Source organism: Oncorhynchus tshawytscha, linkage group LG20, assembly GCF_018296145.1.
Source record: "Oncorhynchus tshawytscha isolate Ot180627B linkage group LG20, Otsh_v2.0, whole genome shotgun sequence".
NCBI lineage: Eukaryota > Metazoa > Chordata > Actinopteri > Salmoniformes > Salmonidae > Oncorhynchus > Oncorhynchus tshawytscha.
Window position 1 is genome coordinate 40,876,356 of NC_056448.1, and position 27,766 is coordinate 40,904,121.

General features: G+C 42.4%; 1 protein-coding gene across 9 annotated transcripts in view; it reads left to right on the forward strand.

Moving 5' to 3' along the window:
- Positions 1–22,748, forward strand: part of nrg1 (neuregulin 1) — a 155,328-nt gene extending 132,580 nt beyond the window's left edge. For 3 of the 9 annotated variants that reach the window (XM_042302663.1, XM_024415279.1, XM_024415273.2), the window contains 8 exons: positions 2,180–2,318; positions 8,077–8,135; positions 11,293–11,316; positions 14,032–14,134; positions 14,383–14,503; positions 16,106–16,236; positions 18,164–18,364; positions 19,639–22,748. In XM_042302663.1, the coding sequence (XP_042158597.1) occupies positions 2,180–2,318; positions 8,077–8,135; positions 11,293–11,316; positions 14,032–14,134; positions 14,383–14,503; positions 16,106–16,236; positions 18,164–18,364; positions 19,639–20,305 (1,445 nt within the window). In that variant the 3' untranslated portion in view covers positions 20,306–22,748. Of the gene's footprint in view, positions 1–2,179; positions 2,319–7,465; positions 7,534–8,076; positions 8,136–11,292; positions 11,317–14,031; positions 14,135–14,382; positions 14,504–16,105; positions 16,237–18,163; positions 18,365–19,638 lie in introns of all 9 variants that reach the window. The other 6 variants (XM_042302664.1, XM_024415276.2, XM_024415280.2 and 3 more) reach the window with 5 other exon arrangements.
- Positions 22,749–27,766: the final 5,018 nt, after the last annotated feature.

A 27,766-nucleotide genomic window follows, 5' to 3' on the forward strand; every position in this document is an offset into this window, starting at 1 on the left:
TTTAAATCACTGGCATTAATGGGGTTTGTATCGATAGCTGGGTGACATTTTGAAAGGTCCCAAATAAAAGCTGAAAGGGTCAATAATGGGGAATCAGATTTTTTCCCCTCAGACTGGGAAATGACTCATATCTAACTGAGGAATCGTAGGTAGGCCAAGTTGTCTGTCTTGTAGTTGCAGTGCTGAAAATGTTTCAAACCTTCAAATAGAAACTGCCCCACGGTTTGGCCCCTGAAAGTTGATGGGTTAAAAAAAGTGAACTTTTTCTGAGGGTCATATTGTTGGAATGGTTGGCATTAATGAAGGGTAATAAGGCAAATTGTATCAACATTTATGCACTTGTTATTGTTTTAGTAGACTTGCCTACTTGAATGTTAAGTGTCCTATTTTATTATTATTTATTTTTTGTGGCTTATTTCATCCCTAATGTGATTGCGTCATCTCTGTGAGGAGATGTGTCATAGACTGTAGCTAATATATCTGTATGCAGAGGGGAGCATGCATTCCTTTCTTTTACAATGAACAGGAGGTTTCAGACTCTTGATTGATGTTCTGCTCCTATTGCCGCATGCAGTAGACTTCATGGTGGCATAGCAAGTCATTTGATCTGGGGAAGATAAGAAATATGTTGCATTGTCAATTATTCAACCAGTGGTATTTGTTTACTGGTAGACAGCAGTGTGGCCCCTAGAGATTTAACTGTAATGTCTCTCGGTATAACATGTTACCTGATGGGGTCTGTGACCTATGAAATCATGACATCATCTCAATAATAATGTACGAGTTAACTCGATTGTCTGTCAGGAAGGAGACGCAGGCAACAGCACTACGCCGGAATAGCCAATGGGCCCTAAATGGTTCACATTGGCATTCGGGTCACGATCTGCTTACCATTGGATGGGGAATGCGTGAGTAAAAGACATCAGGGCGGGGAGGGTTTTTAAAAGGAGGAAATATGTACAGCAATGCTCACCTCGTCTGGCTGGAATTAACCAGTATGAAAAAGTGGTCGTTAAGCAGACAATTAGTATGTGAAGACACATTCCTTCTGCCCTTGTAGTGCTGGAGAGGCTCTGAGACGGGGAGTTTTTTTTTTTTTAAACATATTTTTTCTACCCTGCTCACCGTCAGGCTGACGAGAGTATGCGTCCATGGCAGGAAGAATACCTGTTTGTCACAAACACAATCTCGCTCTGGCAGGTGTCTGGGATTACGCTTTGCATATTTGTTTTGCGAGAGGCGAGAACTCATTCCACCCCTCAGTCATTGAGCTCTGTGACATCTTTAAAATGCTTATGGACTTTAAAGCAGTGCAGCCTGGTGAGGAGCGGTAGTGGGGAGAGGCATTAGAGACCTCCAGCAGACAGTGTTTAGAACTCCAACCTATTGATCTACTGGGACAGCACTGGTCAGAGCTGCTCCGATGGGCAGAAGAGTGGAAATGAGTCGCCACATTTCGAGACTTTTCAGAAACATCACAGGTGAGCTCAGGGGCTCGAACTCCAATGCTTGTTTATTGAAGATAAGATTAGCATTCTGAAATGCTTGTAGAAGTTTTGGAAATTACAGGTGAATGTAATTAGGGTTAAAGTAATTAGATAGAAAGTAATGCAATCTTGAGGTAGGCTTTTTCTCTTGATAACATTTATTCAGGTCTTATTCATGTTTGTTATATCGCTGCTTTTAGTTTCTGCTGTTTTATTGTTGCATTTTTCAACTTTCTAGGAAGTTTATGCTAGTGGGTTTTCATGTCTTACATCATTGCTTTGGGACATGTCTCCCGCTATTGGGCTCAGGAATAGAACATTAATATTTGAGTTGTTGAAGTGATCACTATACCGAAAGAGGTGTTTTTTGTTGTAAAGATTTGCGTTCATATGTATAACTTTGTTATAAAGGTGTTGTGTGCTTGAGCTTTTTGCAGATATATTCACAGTCAAGGATGGTTGTAGTCAATGAGTACATCCTGTCTGCGTGAGCTTCCAATGTTTCATTTACTATGTCTCATCCTCTTCCCAGTAATTTTCTATTCTGCTGTAACGAATGGCACAGGTATAAATCGTGGTAAATGGTAGCTTTGTGCTAAGAGCTAGTGGTCAGCTGATCAGCCCCCAGGGGTCCACTAGGATGCCTAAGTCCATTTCTCTCCCGCTAATCACCCCCTGGTATTTTCCTGCAGCTGTCACCAGCACCACCCCTGCGGTGAAGACCTCCAGTCATGTGACGGCCTGCAGCGACAGCGAGAAGAACTACTGCGTGAACGGAGGGGAGTGCTTCACCCTGGAGGTCACCCCCGGCAGCACCAAGTTCCTCTGCAGGTAGAGCATGATGAAACACGATACCGTTCGCACCCACGCTACACACTGGATACTATGCCGTCTGTGTTTGACTTAGTTTTAGCTGATAGGATTCCTGATGGCGTGTAGCTGTTTTTCCCTCCTATTTAAACAGACTGACTGTGCTTCCTCATAATGCGTCAAACACAGCATCCACACTAGATACTATGCTGACAATGTTTGACATGATGTTTGATACAATTCCTAATGGCTTATTGCTGCTATTTCTTCATATTTAACTGTGCTCCCACATGTTGGATCGTTCTAGAAGTTTGCCAAGTGCTGACTTCAGAACGCTACTATACTGTTATATGGCAAAAAGTAGCGTACGGTAGATGCTGTCATAACATTTAATATCATTTTTGAAGTGAGAATCCTGTTGTTGTCAAGATGCATTAATGCCTGATATGAGTTTGGTGCCATTTAGGCCCCTGCGGCGCTAAGTTTCATTTTAGAGCTCTATCACCAGCTCTGTGGGGAAAACGGAGCCTGGCAACATCAAACACTGCCTCGTCTTCATCGGGAAATCGGAGGAAAGTTGCCAGGTGTTTTTACAGTAAAGCCGAGGTGTCGGCTGAATTTTAGGGGAGGGGTGTGAGGTTTTAGTGTTTTATTTTATTTTTTATAATCTAACAAAACAAATAACGGTTTTCGGATTCGATTTCATTTTTTCCATATTAAATGCATTATGAAATAATAACATTCAAATTATTTTAGAGCTTCCCTTAGCTATTGCCTGCCTTTTACTGACGCCGACAGTGGGTTGAAACCATTAATAAGAGCCCCATGATGGTAGTGATTGTCCATTATGTATTCACATGACTTACTTTACTTAAATAAAATATTTAAAATTGTCTATATTACTAGGTTTTATTTGACAACTTTTCTTTTTAATTCCTTAAAATCATCATGTCATCTCTGCTCAGCCAGCCAGCCAACCATCTAGCGTTCTCTGTGCTCCCCATTGAACAAGTCATCCAATTTAGCTAGGCTAGTAGTAGCTAGCTAGCTGGCTGATTTGTAAAAATATATATATATTTTTTTTTAGTTCTTCAAAGTAGATGAGATACTTTTAAGACTGCTTATTACCTTACTTATTACCTTGCTTACTACCTCATCTACTGCATCTATCCCTCTCGCTATCTATCAGGTAGCTACCTCACCAACTGTATCTATCCGTCCGGTCGTTGTTGCTGATTCCTTTCTCATGCAGTCTTCCACAGTATGGTCTGTGTGTATATGCGCCTCTGTCTGTAGGTGGAAAGAACAGTTGCAATGTATTATGGTCATTGTATTTAATGACCACGTTTCTGCGCTAAACTAGGTTGAATATTTGCCTAATGAAAACTACAAAATCAGCCCAGCGTGATTGTTTGTCTCATTTTTAAAATTTGTACTGTATGTTATTCTCGTAATTTTTTGCTGGGAGAGCAGAACAGGTGGAGGCCCCGGGACTTATCCACAGCCGCCTCTGCATGTCTACATTATTAATGTGGGCTCCTGTCATCGCCCGACTGCCACGCTCCAGTTCAGAACCCACAATCTATGTTGTATTTATTTATTAGATCTTTCCATCTTCTGCTCCATTTTCTTGTCCTCATTGGAACCAGTGCGCGTAGACCTTGGTCATGTTCATCGGGCATCAAACGGAGCAAAACTGACTGAAACCGTGAGGGACTACTTGTACTTGTCCAATAAGACTACTTGTACTTGTCCAATCATTTCAGTTTTCTGTTGCGAGACGTTTTGAAACGTTTTCCGTCGAGTGCCTTACTGAACATTACCTGTGCTGACATTGTGCTTCTGTCAGCTTCAACCGTGTCCTAACATTGATTTATTCTCCAGGATAGCACTCTTGTTTTCAAGGGTGTATTTCAGCTCTGATCTGAGCGATAGAACCTACAAGAGGCCGAGGGAGCTTTCTCAGTGCTAGAAGACTATCCCCCCCATCCATGTGCCTTCAGCCTCAGACTGCCAGTCTGAGAGCTTGGTGGCCCCAACAGAGCTTAGGCCCTTGAATCATCCCGAGCAGCATAAACTGGCCTTGTGACATGCACTGTACACACTTGGTATGCGAGGCAATGGCATACATCCGAGAATCACCTCTCTGCAGTCCTGTCCACATTCTCCATCATCGTCATTCATATGAAATCTGAGGTTTAAAAAAATGTATTATCCGGACAAATTGAACAGGAAGGCATTGAAGTAGTGTAGGCTGCATCGCAGGCTGCATCGCAGGCTGCACCGCATCCGGATGTGATTGGTAGTCCCATAGGGCGGCACACATTTGGCCCAGCGTCGTCCGGGTAGGCTGTCATTGTAAATAAGAATTTGTTCTTAACTGACTTGCCTAGTTAAATAAAGGTTCAATAAATAAAAGTACTCTGGTCTGACGTCACTTCTAGCAAAGTGGGTGGCCCCGTAACAAGCATTCAGAGGCCCACTCTGCATAATTATCCAGTCACTATGATCATTTTTATCAACAGCATCTCACAATTGATCTTTTACGTCTTTTACATTTGTGGTTAGAACATTCAGTAGTTTTCAAAAGACATGCTGAGATGGTGATGCTGCATAGTGTCTTTCAACTGTGGCCCTACTCATTACACCTCGTGGTTTTACCACTTCCCTTATAGCAGCAAATGCATGGAGGAGGGAAATATTACTGCAGCTCCTCTAAGTGCCTGACACAAGGCTTGACATTGCCAAGGATACACTTTGGCTCTGGGCCATCCAATACATAAGACTCTTACCATCCACCGCCAGATTGAGTTTCCTCTTAAATACTTCAGTGACTAAGCACAAATATGCTTCTGTCTCCAACGGCTTTTGTATCCTTTAAGTAAGCCATGCAGATCGCTATCACTGGAGGGAGGGGAAAAAAAAACCTGTCTTCCTCCCCAATTCAGACGTTATGGATCCTTAGAAATAACTCTATCTGAGGAAAAAACCTGTCTGACAGGGTCACCGGGGAGCCCGATTTCGCTGAAGCCTGAACAGTCAGAGCAGGGATTCTCTAGCAGGCACACAGCGTGGGAGGGTCAGAACATCATGGAAGCAGCGATCTATATCCTAATCCGCTCCTCCATTATTTATAGCAAATTAAATAGATATAGCCCATATGAATGTGACCATGGTCATTCAATTCTAATAACGTCCTCATGATGCTGTTGTCATGGGCTGGCCTTGTCAAAATCTCCCTTTTAAAATTATTGAACTACACTGAACAAAAAAATTAAGGCAACATGCAACAATTTCAATGATTTTACTGAGTTACAGTTCATATAAGAAAATCAGTCAATTGAAATAAATTAATTAGGCCATAATATATGGTTTTCACCTGCCTGGGCAGGGGCACAGCCTGGGTGGGCCTGGGAGGGCATAGGCCCACCCACTGGGGAGCCAGGCCCAGCCAATCAGAATTTGTTTTTCCCCACAAAAGGGCTTTATTACAGACAGAAATACTCAGTTTCCTCAGCTGTCCAGGTGGCTGCACGCAGGTGAAGAAACCGGATGTTGAGGTCCTGGGAAGGTGGTCTATGGTTGTGAGGCCGGTTGGACGTACTGCCCAATTCTCTAAAAGGACATTTGAGGCAGTTTATGATAGAGAAATGAACATTTAATTCTCTGGCAACAGCTCTGGTGGACATTCTTGCAGTCAGCATGCCAATGGCACACTCCCTCAACTGGAGACATCTGTGAAATTGTGTTGTGTGACAAACTGCACATTTTAGAGTGGCCTGATATTGTTCCCAGCAGAAGGTGCACCTGTGTAATGATCATGTAGTTTAATCAGCTTCTTGATATGCCACACCTGTCAGGTGGATGGATTATCTTGAGAAATGCTCACCAACGGGGATGTAAACTCATTTGTGCACAATTTGAGATAAATAAGCGTTTTGTGTATGTTGGAACATTTCTGGGATATTTTATTTCAGAAACATGGGACCAACACGTTACATGTTGCATTTATATTTTTGTTCGGTGTAGATTTCCACTGGGGAGACTGATTTATCTTGCAGCTCATTCAGGACTCTCATTCAAGTGCATTTGGGATACATGTCACACAATATTCAGAGATTTTACAGTTCTGGACCTAAAAACAGTCACTGAACTCTGTTATGTGCATACATACCAGCTACAACTATCAGTTCCCTTCTATTTCTCATCCCTCTCTCCTCTCTATGCCCCTTTTTCTTTCTGTGTTTCTGAGAGAAAGGGCTTGCTCAGCCAGCTGCTGAGACCATGTAAGAGCCGAGGCACAGCTGGACTGGCTTGTTGGAGTCTCTCTATCTATCTCACGCCACAATCTCTTCTTTAGCAGGGCTTTACTCAGCCTCCTGTTCTGTCATCAGTCACCAGATGGCCAGCTGAAAAGTCTTCGTTCAGAATCAACCAGTGTTCGCCCCCCAAAACAACACTTTAATGCATGCTTCAGTACACAAACTGAACTTACAAATGAAGAAGTTTAGAAAAAGGCCTTTTTTTTTTTTTCTAAAAACGCGTCATTGGACAGGATGTTGTAATTTTTTTATTAGCAAAGTCACTAGTGATTTAGATTGTATTGAAAGGCTTCATTTGTTCATGTGCCGCCACTTGGTAGACGTTACATCAGGCACAGGGTGGTGCCACCCATGTCTTATTGATGCCTCTGTCTGAAGTGGTTTACTGGTGTCTTAGTCATCCAACCTAACACTATTGAGGTAATAACAAAGGGTACATCTGAAGCACTATAGCTACTGTGTTTTACACAAATGTACTCCATATCGGGGGGGTGACAGGTAGCCCAGCAGTTAAGAGCTTTGGGCCAGTAACCGACAGTTCGCTGGTTCCAATTCCCGAGCCGAATAGGTGAAAAATCTGTCTGTGCCCTTGAGCAAGGCACTTAACCTGAATTGTTCCTGTAAGTGGCTCTGGATAAGAGTGTCTGCTAAATGAACAACATTTTAAATGTATGCACAAAAGTAGACAATATGAACAGGTAAGTCATTGGAAGTGCTGGATTGGAACTGTTGACATCACCTGGATTCCATGCATTTGTGTTTCCGTGCATTTGTTTTTGCGTGTGTTTCATCTGTGTACTGTGTCAGTGCTGTGTTGTGCGTCTCACTCCCTCTCTGCCCCCCCAGGTGCTTAACGGGATACACTGGGAATCGATGTCAAGCCACTGTGCCTGTGAGAGTCAGAAACCCAAAACGTATGTGCATTCAAGTGAACCCAGCCACACGTGTCATCTCTGGTGTTTCATCCCTGTTCCAAAGTTCCAATCACTGTCCCTCCAAGAGCCAGACGGCCAATCCATCCCAACGATTCGTTTAGGACGGGCGTGTGTGGAGTGGAGAGGCCTACAGATTGCTAATATACACACACACACTTTGATCCTGACTCAAATTCTCATCCGCTTCTGTGCTGATGCCTTTCTAAATTTATCGAAAGAGGTTGATAATGAGACAAATATTCGGGCATTGTGTCCACGGCTAATCCTAATTCATTCAATCTCCCTGGAATCAGAATACACAAGCTAAACATTTGCTGAAATTCGAGGCCTGTTGAATAAGACATTGATTGGGACTTTTCTCTCAAGTACGTATGTTTTTCGCAAACATGACTGATGGCGATGTTTGCGAGACATATGGGTGGTCCTGACAACACCAGCGATGCGCGTGGGTCTTCCGTAGATCTGGTGTAAACTCATCTTCTCTTCTCTCTTCTGTCTGTCACTCTTTTGTTTCCCTCTCAGGTGTCCAAATGAATTTACTGGTGATCGCTGCCAAAACTACGTAATGGCCAGTTTCTACAGTACGTCTATTTCCTCTTCCTGTCTGTGCTTTTGATTGGAGCATGCTCAATCAGCGCTACTTCCTGTTGCTTCGTTTTCCTCTCAGGTTCTTTAGACAGACTTAGGTTTTTGTGTTTTTTATTATGTTGTATGTATCCCATACCTGCATGATAAGAGGTTTTTGCCTTGTTTTGTTGACTTGGATGTCATTTGAAACCGTTTGAAGCGTTGTAGTTAACTGATGTTGTGTTCGTTATGTCACTCAAAATTATAGAAGAAGGAAAGTGAAACTCAAACTGTATATTCAGCTTAGCTTTCCAAACGGGGACCTTCAAATATGAGGCAGGGGACAGTAGTGTAGTTTGCAATATTTAAAAAGCTCTGTAGTTGATACTCATTGCCTATGACTGGGACCAATGTAAATAAGATATCAAGTTTGAGTTGATCTTTAACAAGGCAATACGTTTTATCCCTGAAGAGCAATAACACTTATGGTAGGTGTGTGGGGGTCATTGTGGATTATGGAGGCACTGTAAAGAACTGAACAGACCCTGTTAAAGAGACCTCTTTGATGTCATGGAGAGGCCAAGAGGGAGATGAATGGCAGCTGCCCAGGCACTCTGTCCCAGTGCACTTTATCACTCTGACTAACCCACTCACCTTACAGCCCAGTAGCCTCAATTACCAGAGGTTACCTGGCAAAACAGCAAACGACCATGCTTTCATCTCCAAGGCAGAAGGAAAGAAATCTTCCCATTGAGATGTAAATGTAACTCGGGGCATGGAGGAACAGAGTTATATTTTGGGTCTCCCTGAGATGTCAGCTAGTGTAGTGGAGGCGCTAATTAAAGGAATGCTGCTGTTGCTATCTGTTCGTTTCAACGTCGTAGCCCACTCCTTCTCCTCCCAGTCGGTAGGTTTTATCTAGCCAGGGACAAACGCCCTGTCTGGAGCTACAGTGGTGGCACGCTGCCAGCTATGCAACAAGAGACCCTTACTGCTGCAGAGGAGGAGGAGGGATGCTGGGGGCATTGTATAACACGAGAAAGGAAGCTCTATCCTTGACGATCAGGAAGTATTCTCCACATGGGTGGGCGGGGGCTTTAATATCATATTTAACATTAATACTTTAATGTCTCCGTATGGCTGTTGCCAAAACAGTCCATTTTTTGATCTATTTTTACGTTCGCTGTGTGAACACAGCAGAGGTTGGAGAGGACAGATGTGAAGACTGACTCGTCAGCAGTTCAGACCGAGCTGAGACCTTTATTTACACTTCGTCTCCTGACAAGGTCTGCTGTGGGACGCTGGCATGCTACTCAAAATGGAGGCATTTGTGGCGCCCACTTAGTCTGTTTAGAGCAGTCTTTAGGGAAGAGTCTTTTGCCTCGTATTTGACTCAGCGAGAGTAGTCGAGGGTGTTGTTGGTATTTATAGTACTCTACTCTCCTGAGGGCTGACGGTTACCTATGACCATATAGTGAAAGTTACAGACCCTATGCAACTCGGTCAGCGGTCATACTATAGTGAAAGCAGGACTTTGATATTGGTAAACAACGAGATGAGTCATTGAATTGAAAACATAGTGGTTGTTATTGTTGTCGCGCATAATGTTTAAGTAAAGAACATGCGTAGGTTACCACAGAACATGCTTGTAACCTACTGCCTGATTATTATGACAATATTTTGCCTAATATGACAATGTTTTGTCACATGAGCATAATGCAACTAAATCTAATCCCATTTATAACCCAGGATAAGGTCAAGTATTGGCAGAATTACATGACAAAGGGCGCTGCTCACATACAGACCAGTCATCACGTTGTTAATGTTTTGTATCGTTTTTTATAAGAATAAATATGCATTCTCTTCCTATACTAAGTTTTATAATGAAATTCTACCTCCTTCGATAGCACAGCTATTAACTAAATAACAGCATGCTAAGATAATTGTAACCTATTGTCAAAGAAAGAATCGGAAGTACATCACAGTAAATTTGTAAACCCTAACAATGAAATAATAGATCCTTTACATCAAGGATGTTCAAGTCAGTGGATGAAGCTATCTAAAGGCACTAACATTTTAACCATGGCTTTTACTCCTGTTGAGCCATTGTCCAGTTAAACTGTTGAACGTTCTGCTCTTTTTCTATAGCAAAGTGTTGTATTTGATGTTGGTCACTAGGATATGTTATGTATTATTACGTTTAAAATGTTTTTTTTCTTATTTGTTTATTCCTGGAAACATATTTAACAGGCATGGCTGTTGATCCGAATAATGACAATTGAGAATTTGGTATGACTAATATTGACTTTGTAGGGAATGGAAACAGTGCATGGTCCTCGCACAGCATGAGGTAGTGTTTTACCGGTGAGCGACAAGTGCCCTAACTAGTGCCCCTTCTTAACCTGCCGAATTGACGTGTAGTGACATTACCATTGATAATGCAAGCAAAGTGATGTTTGCATGCGCATGCCACTGGACTGAGAAAGTACCTCTCACCTTAGCGATTAGCAGATGGATACATTTGAATGCATTTTTGATGAACTCTGTATTCAATGGGTTTAGGTTTTTGGTTACTTTTCGTAGTTGTGGTAAAATCTTCTTAATACTTGTAAGTGTCTAATAGAATGGATAATCGCATAAGATACTTTAAATAGAAGTACAGTACACTTAAGCCTTTTGTCCTTTAAGGAAAAGTTTACTTTGTAAAAAAAAAGAATATATCTATTTTTTTATGTAAATGGGATGTTATAGAAGTGTCCAGACACTTTTTTTCGGGGCAATTTTTGCTTGGTTTTGACAAACTTACCCCACCAGCCATTGACTTCCTCAGGCTCGTTCTTGAGTGTCAGGGCAGCGATTAAAAACATTTAACAAAGTTGAAGTGAAAATGGAAATCGCCCCCCCCTCCCCCCAAAAAAGTGTCTGGACACTTCTTTCTACATAACATGGCCATTTACATCAATTCTGATCATACTGTAGGTTTCCTCTAAGATGATTCTAGAATGAATCTACGTGATGAAAGAGTTGGGTATTATGCACCACTTTGATCTCTCCATTCAATTCTCTGTAGAAACACTGATTAGCCATTTGATGAGCAATATAGTTCTGAATAACACTTCGTCTGAAAAATACCTCTTCTCTTTTCTTTTTGTCACCTTTCTGCATTGGCAGAACATCTTGGGATTGAATTTATGGGTATGGATCGTTCCTTCCTCTTTAGTTTGCAAATGTAGGATTAGAAGCTTGAGCCTGCCCCTCCCCAACTCCAGCCAGTTTCCTTGTGCCAATGAAGGGATCATACAGGCATAACATACCATATTTGTTATAGAATGATAAACACACATATACATTGCAATATGTAGCTCAAATATGCTAATGAAACCTTCAATTATACTTTTTGGGAAACCTCAATGTGATAGCATATAGTCGAATTAACCCGCACACATACAAACTAAGTAGGTCCTAAAATGACCACCACACACATTAAGTCCTACAATGACCACCATAAACTCACATTCGACTCATACAAGCATCTGAACTACAGTACACTATCTCTTGTGACTGTGTAAGACACACATTTATATAAGCTAGGTGGCCAGAGAGGCTGCAGTGTGGTTATACTGTATGATCAGATTCCCTTCAACTCTTGCTTTTGCCGTTACCCTGAACCCTCCTCTCTTCCACCCAGTGTTTAGCATGTCATGCCAAATACACTGACGGCATCCTCCCTCGCTACCCCTTTCATTTCATCTCTTTCCTTCCGGTCTTCCTATTTCCTACTGTACCATGTGGATGTATGTATGTGTCCGTCACCCCAACTGTGTCCCCTTTTGTTCTCCTGTCATCTCATGGTTCCTACCCTTGTCTCATCAGTGATGGCAGTTTTTGCTGTGTCTTTTTTAAATGATGTTGATGTTAACTCTGAACAATTGAAAAATGATTGTTTTTCATTTAAAAGACTGATTGTTTGTAGCATAATTTGTTCACAGGACACCTAATACCTCAGCAAACCAACCATATCTTTTAAATAGGAGTATAGTATGAACTAGGTGCGATAACGGAACAGTTTGTATAATTATACAATGAACAAAAATATAACCGCAACGTGCAACAATTTAATCTATTTTACTGAGTTACAGTTCATATGTCAGAAATCATCCATTTAAATAAATGCATTAGGCCTTAATCTATGGCTTTCAGATACAAAAACAATGGTCCTCAGGATCTCGTTACGGTATTTTTGTGCATTCAAATTGCCATCGATAAAATACAATTGTGTTAGTTGTCCGTAGCTTATGCTTATGCCCATACCATAACCCCAGCGCCACCATGGGGCACTCTGTTCACAACGTTGACATCAGCAAACTGCAAACTGCTCACCCACACGACACCATACACGCGGTCTATGATTGTGAGGCCAGTTGGACGTACTGCCAAACTTTCTAAAACGACTGAGAAATTAACATGAAATTCTCTGGCAACATTCCTGCAGTCAGCATGCCAAGTGTGGCATTGTTGTGTGACAAAACTGCACATTTTAGTGGTTGTGTAATGATGATGATCCCAATTTCAATTACACAGCCACTAAAATATGCAGTTTTGTCACACAAAAATGCCACACTGGCAGGAATGTCCACCAAAGGGAAAAGTTGAGTCATGTCCTCCACCAAACTGTGCACCTTAACAACTGCCGCTTAACCTGGAAGCCAGCCTCACCAATGTGTCTGAGAAAGCACTGTTCAACTGAAGTCAGCCTGCAGGCTCCTGGTCCAACACAAGGAGTTGCTAGAGTACAATGAGCCCAGTAAAGCCCCCCCTGGCCAAACCCGGGCGACGCTGGGACAATTGTGCACCGCCCTATGGGACTCCCGGTCACTGCCTGGGATCGAACCTGGATCTGTAGTGACGCCTCAACCACTATGTTGCAGTGCCTTAAACCGCTGCGCCACTCGAGAGGCCATTCTGCTGTTAAATCAGCTTCTTGATATTCCACACCTGTCAGGTGGATGGATTATCTTGACAAAGGAGAAATGCTCGCTAACAGGGATGTAAACAAATTTGTGCACAACATTTTTTGAGAAATAAACTTTTAATGCATTTGGAACATTTCTGGAATCTTTTATTTCTGCTCATGAAACATGGGACCAGCAATTTACATGTTGCGTTTATATTTTTGTTAAGTGTAAATTTCATTTGATCCCCTAATCTAGTAAACCTGTAACCTCATACCCGTGAAAAGATTGAAATGCAAATATTCCATAATTCCAAGAGTTGGGTCCTGTGAACAAACAATGCTGCACTGTTTGCAATATTAGAATATTAACATTTTACATCGGAGTGATTTTAACTGTTTGATGAATGACTATCTTTTATATATATGCATCTGTTGTATTAGTAACACGTGGGCTGGTTAGAATACATTGCAGAGAATGCATATTCTGTGGTTTGCCTGGTCATGATTACTGAGCCCGACCTTGAACTAACATTTCCTGGCATTCCGACTGGACTCCGACTCAGCAGAACTGCCTCCTCCGATCAATGCATTACATTTCCACCATCTCGGTTTTCAACCAACGCCCACTAATACAATGTTAAATCTGGGGGCATGTTCAGAACCCAAACGTTGGTGGACGTTGCAGATAGAAATGCCACGAGTAGAGCCAACTTGATTTTTTTATTGTACATGTCAGAGAGGCATTGTAGTTGGTTCTACAAAACGTATTTCTATCTGAACGTTCCAAAACGTTGCGTACTGCTGAATGCGCACCGGGTTTGTTTGTTTCTGTGAATGTATAACCTCTAATATATAACCTAAAACAAGTTTGTTTGTCTCCATTGGGTTTGGTTTGTATGTGACACTATAGGTCTGCATGTTGTGGAGTTTTAAGAATGCATTGTCCTCTTTTTCAGAAGCAGAGGAGCTGTATCAGAAACGTGTATTAACAATAACAGGAATCTGCATTGCACTCCTAGTGGTTGGAATCATGTGTGTGGTTGCCTACTGCAAAACAAAGTAATTCACGTAACATTTTTACGCTAAACTCAGTATATAAACTCAGTATTCACTATTACGTATCCTTGTCCTTATTACATATTTTGAAGCTTCCATGAGATAATAGCCTAGAGATTTGAGCATTTGAATCATTTTTTTGTCAATCACAACCTCTGTCAACCTTAGACAAAATCTGTCATCCGTCTGTTTTTGTTATTGGCTGTATGATTGGTCCCTCTCACGATGCAGTTTTGTCTTTCCGTGCACAGAAAGCAGAGGAAAAAGCTTCATGATCGTCTGAGGCAGAGCCTACGAAATGAGAGAAACACCATTATGGCTAATGGCCCTCAGATTTCTAACCCTCCCCTTGAAAACGTCCAGCTTGTCAATGTAAGTCACTCACGTAGCTATTACTTCTAACAATGAGAACTACGCTAGAGTAACTCTCACGCTTAGTTTCCAATACACAGTTCATTCTGAAAGTATTCAGACCCCTTAACTTTTTCCACATTTTATTCTAAAATTGATTAAATTGTTTGTTTTTCCTCACCAATCTACACACAATACCCCATAATGACAAAGCATTTTTTTTGTGCAAATGTGTAAAATAAAATAAAAACGGAAATATCACATTAACATAAGTATTCAGATCCTTTACTCAGTACTTTCTTGAAGCACCGTTGGCAGCTATTACAGCCTTGAGTCTGCTTGGATATGACGCTACAAGCTTGGCACACCTGTATTTGGGGAGTTTCTCCCATTCTTTTCTGCAGATCCTGTCAAGCTCTGTCAGGTTGGATGGGGAGCGTCACTACCCAGCTATTTTCAGGTCTCTCCAGATATGTTATATCGGTTCAAGTCCGGGCTCTGGCTGGACGACTCAAGAACATTCAGAACTCCTGCGTTGTCTTGGCTGTGTGTTTAGGGTTGTTGTCCTGTTGGAGGGTGAACTTTCGCCCCCAGTCTGAGGTCCTGAGTGCTCTGGAGCAGGTTTTCATCATGAGTCTCTCTGTACTTTGCTTTCCCTCGTTCCTGACTAGTCTCCCAGTCCCTGCCGCTGAAAAACATCACCACAGCATGATGCTGCCACTACCATGCTTCACCTTAGGGATGGTGCCAGGTTTCCTCCAGATGTGACATTCAGGCCAAATAGTAACATTTTCCTTTCATCAGACCAGATAATCTTGTTTCTCATGATCAGAGTCCTTTAGGTACCTTTTGGAAAATTCCAAACAGGCTGTCATGTGCCTTTTACTGAGGAGTGGCTTCCATCTGGCCACTCTACCATGAAGGCCTGATTGGTGGAGTGCTAGATATAGTTGTCCTTCTGGAAGATTCTCCCATCTCCACAGAGGAACTATGGAGCTAGGTCAGAGTGACCATCGCGTTCTTGGTCACCTCCCTGACCAAGGCCCTTCTCCCCCGATTGCTCAGTTCTTGGCCGGGCAGGCCAGCTCTAGGAAGAGTCTTGGTGGTTCCAAACCTCTTCCATTTAAGAATCATGGAGGCCACTGTGTTCTTGAGGACCTTCAATGCTGCAGACTTTCTTTGGTATGCTTCCCCAGATCTGTGCCTCGACACAATCCTGTCTCAGAGCTCTACTGCCAATTCCTTCGACCTCATGGCTTGGGACCTTATATAGACAGGTCTGTGCGTTTCCAAACCACAGGTGGACTCCAATCAAGTTGTAGAGACCGCTCAAGGATGATCAATGGAAGAAGAAAAAAGATACATTTGCAAAGATTTCGAAAAACCTGTTTTTGATTTGTCATTATGGGGTGTTGTGTGTAGATTGATGAGGAAAACAATTTATTTAATCAATTTTAGATTAAGGCTGTAACAACAAAACGTTGAGAAAGTCAAGGGGTCTGAATACTTTCCGAATGCACCGTACATTTGTTGGCATGTTAGCTACAGTATCTGCACATTTCTTTATAAGCATGCATGATGTGATTTCGTATTATTGACGCTTGATTTTGTTTTCCCTTATAGCAATTTGTGTCTAAAAATGCATTGCCTGCGCAGCATGTAATCGAGAAGGAAACGGAAACATCCTTCTCGACGAGCCTGTACACATCATCAGCACATCAGTCCACAACGGTCACCCACACCTCCAGTCAAAGGTAATCCTATACGAAACTACAAGACAGATTTCTTGCCTCCTCTCCTTCCATCTGTAAAAGTGATGAGCTATAGCACTGGCTCTTAAGAAGATACTGTAATAATGTTTCTTAGATTAAAGTCCTATTTATCTCCTTCTCATTGTGTCATATTACCGCTGCAGGGTAGCCTAGTGGTTAGAGCGTTGGACTAGTAACTAGTAACCGGAAGGTTGTGAGTTCAAACCCCCGAGCTGACAAGGTACAAATCTGTCGTTCTGCCCCTGAACACGCAGTTAACCCACTGATCCTAGGCCGTCATTGAAAATAAGAATTTGTTCTTAACTGACTTGCCTGGTAAAATAAATTAGTTGGAGTCTGTCTCGTTTCCCCCCTAGCCACTTCCTCTTTCCCTATGTGTCATATTACCGCTGGGCCCTGTGAGCTATCTTAGTTGGAGTCCGTCTCGTTTCCCCCCTAGCCACTTCCTCTTTCCCTATGTGTCATATTACCGCTGGGCCCTGTGAGCTATCTTAGTTGGAGTCCGTCTCGTTTCCCCCTAGCCACTTCCTCTTTCCCTATGTGTCATATTACCGCTGGGCCCTGTGAGCTATCTTAGTTGGAGTCCGTCTCGTTTCCCCCTAGCCACTTCCTCTTTCCCTATGTGTCATATTACCGCTGGGCCCTGTGAGCTATCTTAGTTGGAGTCCGTCTCGTTTCCCCCTAGCCACTTCCTCTTTCCCTATGTGTCATATTACCGCTGGGCCCTGTGAGCTATCTTAGTTGGAGTCCGTCTCGTTTCCCCCTAGCCACTTCCTCTTTCCCTATGTGTCATATTACCGCTGGGCCCTGTGAGCTATCTTAGTTGGAGTCCGTCTCGTCCCCTAGCCACTTCCTCTTTCCCTATGTGTCATATTACCGCTGGGCCCTGTGAGCTATCTTAGTTGGAGTCCGTCTCGTTTCCCCCTAGCCACTTCCTCTTTCCCTATGTGTCATATTACCGCTGGGCCCTGTGAGCTATCTTAGTTGGAGTCCGTCTCGTTTCCCCCTAGCCACTTCCTCTTTCCCTATGTGTCATATTACCGCTGGGCCCTGTGAGCTATCTTAGTTGGAGTCCGTCTCGTTTCCCCCCCTAGCCACTTCCTCTTTCCTTCTGTTTGTTGGGGGGGTTTGAAAAGCAATTCATTCACGTTGGTATCAGTCGGCGGTTGATACGATGATTTACCCATCCTGTTGCACGATTGCCTGCAAATCACCTCGCTCACTCAGTGATATTCACTGGATTCAACAAAGACCATGGCCTGTATTCACAAAGCATTTCAGAGTAGGAGTGCTGATCTAGGATCAGGTCCCACGGCTCCTACCCCTTAATCATGATGATTTAAAATAAATAACTGATCCTAGATCAGAACTCTGAGACACTTTATGAATCCAGGGACTGCAGTTCTGTGATCTCAGATTGCACAAGCAAAACCGCAGGGGATAATGTATAGTGGTGCGTCATTAGCTAGTATGGGACAACCAAGGCTCAGGGAGAATTGATGAGGTTTCCAGAGAACCTGTAGAGCAATGTGCAGGTCAAAGTGTCTTGTGGGTTTTTTTATAGGCCAGTGTCTCTAACTATACATTACAGTAGAGCAGACCTGGGTTCACATACTATTTTAAATAATTAAAATACTTTGTGCTTTTGCTCTAGCCTGCCTGAAGTGCCAGATGGGTGGGGTAAGCATTGGTCCATTAAGCCAGGCAAGCTCAAACAAGCCCAGTTGAAGTATTTTAAATGATTTCAAATAGTATTTGAACCCAGGTCTGCAATAGACATGATTTACAGTGTTTACAGCTTATGTCAGTGTCGGAAGCGGCCATTGTTTTGACCTCATTTAAGAGAAGCAATTCATTCTCTTCTGTCTCCCCTCTTCATTCTCCTCTGTCTCGCTCTCTCGCTCTTCAGCTGGAGTAACGGCCACAGCGAGAGTGCCCTCTCCGACAGCCGCTCTGTCTTGGTGAAGTCATCGGGAGAGAACAGCCGTCACGCCACACCCAGCCACCGGGGTCGTCTGAACGCCACAGGTGGCGCCAGAGACCTGAGTGCCTACCTAAAGAACTCTGGAGACACGCCAGACTCCTACAGGGACTCTCCGTACAGTGAGAGGTAGGAGAAAGACATCTGGAGCTCATGTTGCTACGCTACGCTATGCACTACAACCGCCCTTCAGCCCATACACCTAATGGAGGGTTTGTAATTATTGATGGTGTCCCCTACTTCTAGTTATCTGAGTTGTACAGAGATATCCACTGAATAATCAGCTATATTTTAAGGATTATACTTGGTGATCATTTTTAGAGAATAACATGCATTTTATAAATTATGGCATTTATTTATGAATATACAGTAAACCAAGATTGAATCCAAGATTTGTGGTATTGCCATGTTATCTTGGTCTTCTGAATTAGTGTTTTTATTAGCAGAGGTCTCCTTATGAGCTGTCCTATATTTAGACTTCACAGGCCCTCCTAGATCAAAGCTAATGGACAATGATGACTTCATAAGTCCCCATTAGTAAATCAATGTGTTGCTGATGAGCGCAGGTGTACCTGTGTTGTCAGTCGAGCTGCAGACAGCACAGCAGGTAGCACACCTGTCTCTGAGGTCACAGGTCGACTGAGTCTGAGAGAACCCGTCTGTGCACATCACTCTGACATGCCAGGGCAGACAACCCTAATGACTGTCCAGGGCAGACGGAGACAACCCTAATTCTAACCCTAATGACTGGCCAGGGCAGACGGAGACAACTCTAATACTAACCCTAATGACTGGCCAGGGCAGATGGAGACAATCCTAATACTAACCCTAATGACTGGCCAGGGCAGATGGAGACAATCCTAATACTAACCCTAATGACTGGCCAGGGCAGATGGAGACAACCCTAATGACTGGCCAGGGCAGACGGAGACAACCCTAATTCTAACCCTAATGACTGGCCAGTGCTCTTCAGTTCAGTGTCTCTGTCCTCCACACACATACCAGGAGAAAGGCCTATACAGTCCTACAGCTGATTTCTGAAATGGATTATGAATGAATGTGTATCCTGAACCAGACCATGTAGATATCCGGTGAGAAATGAAAGACTATTTGAGACCGGTGAGTTTCACTCTAAAGGAGCCTACGCTCATCGGATGTGCCCTTGACAATTTGACTGTACATACCTATAGGACACAAAATCCATTGTTATGGATTTATTTCACTTAGCTAAAGCCATACATGTGATGAGCTATAGCTCAGACTGTACCATGAATGTAGTGGAGCTAAAGCCACTTTAACAAAATGGGTTCTTATTACTGATTCTGGTTGTGGTGTATTAGTGAATACACTTGTGTTTTCTGTTCCTAATTGATTGAGGATTCTCTCTTGGTTCTGCCTGTCAGGTATGTGTCAGCGATGACCACCCCAACCCGCCTGTCTCCTGTGGAGCTGCTCTCTCCCGTGACCCCGGGTTCCCCTCCCTCTGAGATGTCGGCCCCCTTGTCCAGCCTGGCCACCTCGGTCCCCTCTGTGGCCGTCAGCCCCTCTGGCGAGGAGGAGCGCCCCCTGCTGTTCACCACCCAGCCGCACCCCGACCACCACATCAGTCAGTCTAAGAGGAAGTCTGCCCACTACAACCACGGCCAAGAGGCCCACAGCCCCCCGCCCAGCCCGCTGAGGATCGTTGAGGACGACGACTATGAGACCACGCAGGAGTATGAGGTGGTCGGCTCCGCCACAACGGTAACGCCCATTCCCCCGCAGAGCCTTCCTAAGAAACTTGCCAAGAACAGCAACGGCCGTCGGGCCAATAGAACAAAGCCCAATGGCCATGCAGCAGGCCACAACAAGGAGTCCATCAACCTAGGTAGCAGTACGGAGAGCGAGATGGAGGAGGAGCGTGTGGGAGAGGACACACCCTTCCTGAGCTTCCAGAACCCCATGGCTATAAGTGTGGAACCTCTCGCAGATGGCAGCAGGACTAACCTAGCACTCCGACTCTCCCCACAGGACAACCTGCAAGCCAGGATATCCAGCGTCATCTCCAACCAAGATCCAATTGCTGTATAAAATGAAAAAGATAGCTTAGAAAAATACTTCAGTCAGATTCAAAGAAATGTCACTATTAAACCTTTATTTTCTATAACTTAAAGTATTTGCGGGGAAAATAATAAAAAAAGATATATATAAATAAATAAACGTATTTTAGCGAAGTAGTGAATAAAGTCTTTTATAAATAAAAAAATGTGTACGTGTTCATGTCATGGAAGAAAGTGGAATAAACTAGTATGTAGCAATGGTTCGCAGTATTTCAATGGAGAAAAATATCAATGGTGCCTTTCATTTCCGTTTGGTGTGCTTATGGGAACTGCATGCCTCTGGCCCATATATTCACGACTTTCATCTCCCTGTTGACATTTCTACTCCACTCTGAAAACAAACATATCCACCAGCACTATAGTATGCATTTACTATAATGCCCTGTATGAACTGGCTCCTAACCCTAAGCTCCATACGGTGGCGTTGCTTATGTGTTCATGGGCATGTCGTTTTCACCTCATTTACAGTAATGCAGTCCTAACCTACTAACAGAGGTGCATACAACAAAGTATTTATCTAGCTAACACAACACCCAAATATTATTAGACAGGTTTTCAAGATTTTCCCACTCACCTTTTGGTTGATTTTAAATGGTAAAATAACATTTGAATTGATTTTTTTTTTAAATGCTTTTCTTGGACCATTAGCTATCATAATAATATATTGGTTACCAAGGCAATCAGCTAGGAAGAATGTTGAATGTGTAATCTGATTAACTTGTATCAATACATTGATACTAGAAGCATGAATGAAGTCAAAGTTGATTTGGATATTATTTTCATATAATTGGGTAACTGTTAGATGTAGTCTCGGGACATGTGATACATCCCATTATTGAATGAATGCTCTATATCTATCCTCTATATATTGCGTTCTATATAATGGAACACATTTTCTTCTAAAGCCAGATGGTCAGATGAGAAGTAACTTATGTATTTAGTCATCTCTGGTTAAGCAATACTCTTAAGATTCTTGCTCCCAATATCATGATTTGCAAGTCCAAATTGTGGAGATATGTACCAAATGAATGATTGTGGAGATATGTACCAAATGAATGATTGTGGAGATATGTACCGAATGAATGATTTGTGGAGATATGTACTGAATGAATGATTGAATATATGGCTCACATGTTCAGTCTTTCAACAACACACCCGTGGGTTCCTAAGTAATGCATTGTGGGGATCAAAGCTGAAGCACCATTTTGAAATAAGGTAGATAGCGAGAGCCTTTTCATTTGTTTCAACTGTGTTTTAGTACATTAGTCAACCTCAGATTTTTTTTGTCCTTCCAAACATTCATGTAAAATGTTACATTATCCAAAGTGTTCCTTTGTGTTCATATAGTGCATATTTGTTTTCAACTGTCTGACTTTGTGTTAGTACGTAAAGTTATCTGTGTAATATTATCGACATTATCGCCTATTTTATTATATAGTAAGTTATATCCCAAGGATACGTTCAGGAGTCATGTTAGACATGAACCACATGAAATATGGTTCCATGAGAAGTCGTACCCTGTCGAAGACACCAATAATTTATCACTAGAATGAATAACTAGACACGTTTTCTTTACTACTTTTCGGGCTTCATAACCAAACCGTTAAGATTCAGTGTTTCCGAAAGGTAATTTCATCAAAACAATCTACTCTAATGCCAATCTGATTGTTGCCAGCATTGGCATGACACTGGTATAAAGGCTTTTTTTGGCCCTAAATTGCACCGTTTCTAATGATGTCCCAATCTGAAATTTATCAACTTTTTTTTTGTATTTATATTATTTATTTATTTATTGTTTATTTATTTTGTGGGCCTTATGTTATCTTTTAATTACAGATTCTATATTTTAATCAGTGTTTTATATATTTGGTTGGTATATATTTGAAAAGATCGGAACTTTTATCTTTTATAAGCATGTGTTTGCCTTTTATATATTTTGACTTCATTATGGGGTCAAATCTCTCTTTGCCTCTTAGCATTGATAACCGCTTTGTTATTCAACATATAAAAATATTAAAATCTAAAAAGGCACAAGTACTTTGAGTGTACACTGATTAGCTGTGTGGATAGAAACCAGAACTAAATCTCCTGTCAATCTCGGCTTTACATACCCCATGATGCATTGCTTCCAAACCAAGGTGTCTTTCGATTTTATGTAAATACACCATGAAAACCTTGAGTACTTTTTTTTTTTTTAATTAAAATATTAAACCAATGTTTTGTGTTTGTTTGAGGGCCACCACCTCAAAGCATTTGTCTCTGTCCTAAACATTTTCCATAACCATACATATTATGCTAAACTTTTTTTTGTAGTGATTGTCTCCGTACCAATTGTTTCATAAACATGACTGCAGTTGTACACGTATGTAAGAGCAGCACACTAACTTGGTTGTTAAAATAAAGGCCAAAACTGATATTCTGTCATGTCAAGCCATTATCAGCACAAGGAGAGAATGAAATCAGCTAAGCACAGGTGTGAAAGTTACTGTTGTGGAACATGCATGACAAGATCAAACGCAGGAATGCATTTCAATTGAACAAATAATGATTGGGTTGTCTTGATCAGATCATGAAAAGCGCATCTTAATGCAAGGACTATAAATATGCCTTTTTTTGAGAAAGGGAATCCACAAGACTAGAATCTGTGACCTTCCAGTAAGTACCTAGCCTAGTGCCTTTTATTTATTTCACCTTTATTTAACCAGGTAGGCCAGTTGAGAACAAGTTCTTGTTTACAACTGTGACCTGGCCAAGATAAAGCAAAGCAGTGCGACACAAGCAACAACACAGGATTAAACAAACATAGTCAATAACACAATAGGAAAAAGAAAAGTCTATATACAGTGTGTGCAAATGAGGTAAGATAAGGGAGGTAAAGGCAATAAATAGACCATAGTGGTGAAATAATTGCAATTTAGCAATTGAACACTGAAGTGATCGATGTGCAGAAGATGAATGTGCAAGTAGAGATACTGCAGTGCAAAGGAGCAAAAATAGAAATAACAGTATGGGGATGAGGTAGTTGGATGGGCTGTTTACAGATGGGCTATGTACAGGTGTGAGTGTACATCTGTGAGCTGCTCTGACAGCTGGTGCTTAAAGTTAGTGAGGGAGATATGAGTCTCCAGCATCAGTGATTTTTGCAATTCATTCCAGTCAGTGGCAGCAGAGAATTGGAAGAAAAGGCGGCCAAAGGAGGAATTGGCTTTGGGGGTGACCAGTGAGATATACCTGCTGGAGAGTGTGCTACGGGTGGGTGCTTCTAGGGTGACCAGTGAGCTGAGATAAGGCGGAGCTTTACCTAGCAAAGACTTATAGATGGCCTGGAGCCCGTGGGTTTGGCGAATAATATGAAGCGAGGACCAGCCAACGAGAGCATACAGGTAGCAGTGGTGGGTAGTATATGGGGCTTTGGTGACAAAACGGATGGCACTGTGATAGACTGCATCCAATTTGGTGAGTAGAGTGTTGGAGGCTATTTTGTAAATGACATCGCTGAAGTCAAGGATTGGTAGGATAGTCAGTTTTACGAGAGTATGTTTGGCAGCATGAGTGAAGGAGGCTTTGTTGTGAAATAGGAATCTACAAATACCTAAGTCAGAACCGTCCAGAGTAGTGATGCTGGACATGCGGGCAGGTGCGGGTAGTGATCGGTTGAAGAGCATGCATTTAGTTTTACTTGCATTTAAGAGCAGTTGGAGGCCACAGAAGGAGAGTTGCATGGCATTGAAGCTCGTCTGGAGGTTAGTTAACAGTGTCCAAAGAAGGGCCAGAAGTATACAAAATGGTATCGTCTGCGTAGAGGTGGATCAGAGAATCAACAGCAGCAAGAGCGACATCATTGATGTATACAGAGAAAAGAGTCGGCTTGAGAATTGAACCCTGTGGCACCCCCATAGAGACTGCCAGAGGTCCGGACAGCAGGCCCTCCGATTTGACACACTGAACTCTGTCTGAGAAGTAGTTGGTGACCAAGCGAGGCAGTCATTTGAGAAACCAAGGCTGTTGAGTCTGCCAATAAGAATGTGGTGATTGACAGAGTGGAAAGCCTTGGCCAGGCCTATGAATACAGCTGCACAGAATTGTCTCTTATCGATGGAGGTTATGATATCGTTTAGGACCTTGAGCTTGGCTAAGGTGCACCCATGACCAGCTCGGAAACCAGATTGCATCGCGGAGAATGTACAGGGGGATTCAAAATGGTCGGCGATCTGTTTTGTTAACTTGGCTTTCAAAGACCTTAGAAAGGCAGGGTAAGCAGGTTTCCTGGTCCTCCACGGGCACCAGTTACATTTTCCCACATGTTTAAAGCTGTTCAGCCCGAAAGTTAGAAACTGAAAAAGTTGGTAGATTAGAAATGTAATTTAGGTAAGAATTTTGAGTAAGGCTGGAAAACAAATGTCGCAAATGGGATTTGAACTGGAAACCTTGCGGGTCACAACCCACACGTAACACCCTCCATCCACCTCCAACCTGCCTCCTGCAAGGCCTCTTACAATTTGACTCTCACCTGTGAACTCCACTCACTGACCTGTCACTCTAAGCCTTGCCCACTGAGCTTCCATCCAATCAACTCACCCGACAACCTCCGGAGGTGGTCATGAAGTTCGAATCACAGTCAGTTCTTAAAAGCTTTGTTTATACTGGGTGTTAACATAACATGGGTACTTTCTCTTGAACTTATCCACATTTTGATGCCCACATTATAGCTGTTGCACCTACACATGGTATTAAATGGGTCTCTTATTCGTACACTGTGTGTCCTCTAAAATCATTGACAGGTGACGCCCTTGATTTAGGGGATCAATATGTGTCAAAATAAATAGATACATATTATTTTGTAAGAATCTGAAATGATTTCTATACATGGAGGGACCAGGAAATCTGGTGACAATATTTCACAGTGGACGGATAAGAGACATTTTACTATCTTGTTACTATCTTGTTGAGAGATTAGAATGTAGACAAGATCAGGACACACGATACATGTCACTGCCAGGTATATCAGGGGCTTCTCATTAAACTGTTCTTTGCCAACTTCAATGGTGTGGCATAGTATGTAGTGTCTGGAGTAAAAAACTAAGACCTAGATTCAAACAGATAAAGCATTAACCAGCGATAGCAGACACCAGGTGTGTAGGAGGTGGAACTGCTTGCAGACACTGCTTGGAGCCGTCAAATTGGTGAGCAGCTACTCTCATTGTCACAAAGCCACACCCGCCATACTCAAGTTAGAAGTTCACAATGAGAAAGTGTAGAGTATATAGAAATAATTACAGTCTAATTGAAAAATCAATATAAATAAGGATTTCTATCAGCTTAATCGAGATGTATATGTTTTATCTTACATTCCAGTGTTCCAACTTGTAAACAAGACTGCATTGGATTTATTTGAATACGACTGCAGCCAATGGTATTGTCCGCTTTAGGTATAATGCCAGGAACCACTTGTGGATTTAACAGCTCTAACACAGTTCCAACACCATCAATACATTAGCTATGCGGATGTCGGCTAAAGCGGATCTTATTGAATTGGACCCTAAATCCCTGCTATTGATCATTTCTGTGCAACACGGCACATATGTGTTTTTTTTATTGTTGTTACCTTTATTTAACTAGAGAGAACAAATTCTTATTTTCAATGACGGCCTAGGAACAGTGGGTTAACTGCCTGTTCAGGGGCAGAATGACAGATTTGTACCTTGTCAGCTCGGGGTTTTGAACTTGCAACCTTCCTAACCACTAGGCTACCCTGCCGCCCCATCTCCATATGTTCAATGGAGATACAATATTAGTACGCAATAAGGATTAATAATACATGTATTGCTTGTCAAATGCTGTCCTATAATTCCAAATAAAATACAGAAAATAGACTATTGGGAAATTAAAAGAAAAGTTGGCGTTGGTTGCACAGAACTGGAGATTCTGGGCGGAGAGCAAAAGTAATGTTTTACTTGGCCCTGGTGGTTGATACTGATATCAATAGTGTTTTTGTTCTGGTACCCCTACAAACATAAATGATGAAGGATTCTAAGCTGGTAGTTTACTAGGGGCTCATTGGGCTGACAGTGTGATTCATGGGATATGTTCCTACTGCTGACTAACAGAGACTCCTCAGAGATACATTTGCCCCCATTGTTTAACTTTCAGTGACAAGCTACAACGAGAATGGACAATGATCTCCCTTCTGTCTGTTTTGAATTCAAAAATATAACTTTTAAAATTGTTATGAGGCTGGTGTTATTATCTTTTATGTTTTTGGGGTCTGAATATTTAATAGGATTAACTGAGGACATGCAGTTGGTTCTAAAACACAGTGTTTCTCTTCCTGCAATTGACCATAATGCCCTATAGTTCACAACTCCATGATATTGTTCCTGTGTCCTCAGCGTTTTGTCAGTTTCATCGACATGCCCGGGCATGTTCTCTGGATACATGCACTGTCCACATTCCTGTCATACATTCCTCTTGACATAATCAGCAAATAGGTAAACGGGTCAATTGCATGCACAGTAATAATTTAATATCAAACTGATTATGGCAGTAGGCAGATTATGTAATAGTCATGTAAACACTTTACTTAAATTGGCCAAAGTAAGCATTCAACGATTTAAAAAATATGGTTTTCTGAGCATTCTGTCCAATTATTAGGACATGTACACACCTTAAAAGTGCAGTCAGCAGTTGCTACATCCATTTTTGGACTTATTAACATTGCATGCCAACTGCCGGTAAACCCCACAGAAGAAGAGGCGAGCTAGTACACACCGCTAGAGTGTCCTTAGCCCCCGCCTGTCAGGTACTGTTCTGCTAACGGCAGGTGAGGACAGGTGTACGGCAGGCAGGAGCAAAGGACACTGTGTGTTAGCTTAGCCAGTTTGTCCTAAGGAGGACTCCGGTACACAGCAGGCAGGAGGCGGGCACGACACCATGTGCTAGCTAACTAGCAAGCTAGCTAGCACAGTGTCACCCCCGCCTCCCCCTGCTGTGTACCAAAATAGCTAGTGGTCGGCAGGTGGCATCATCGGGAGACAGTGTCTTTTGCCTTTATAAGATGCATACATTCAGTTGTTTCCGAACTCACTTCACTTGTGCTAAAGCAATAGTGTGCAACTGAAGCCTGCAATTTGGGGCGTTCCTGCATGTGGGCATTCCTGCATCTACAGGAACGCCCCACCTCAAGCATCCCATTGGTTCCTGTTGAGCTAGCAAGCCTGCTAATTAGCGATACTGTGCACACGGTATCACCCCCTCCTCCCGCCTGCTGTGTACCGGAGAAAACCGTGCCCGACAGGTGGGGAATCAAATATGAATGGTTGCTGTGGTAAAACGTTTTTGCATGATTTCAAATGTATCCATGTAAACAGGATTATTAGCGAAATCGTTCTTCTTGCAAATCATGCAAATCAAATCAAATCAAATGTATTTATAT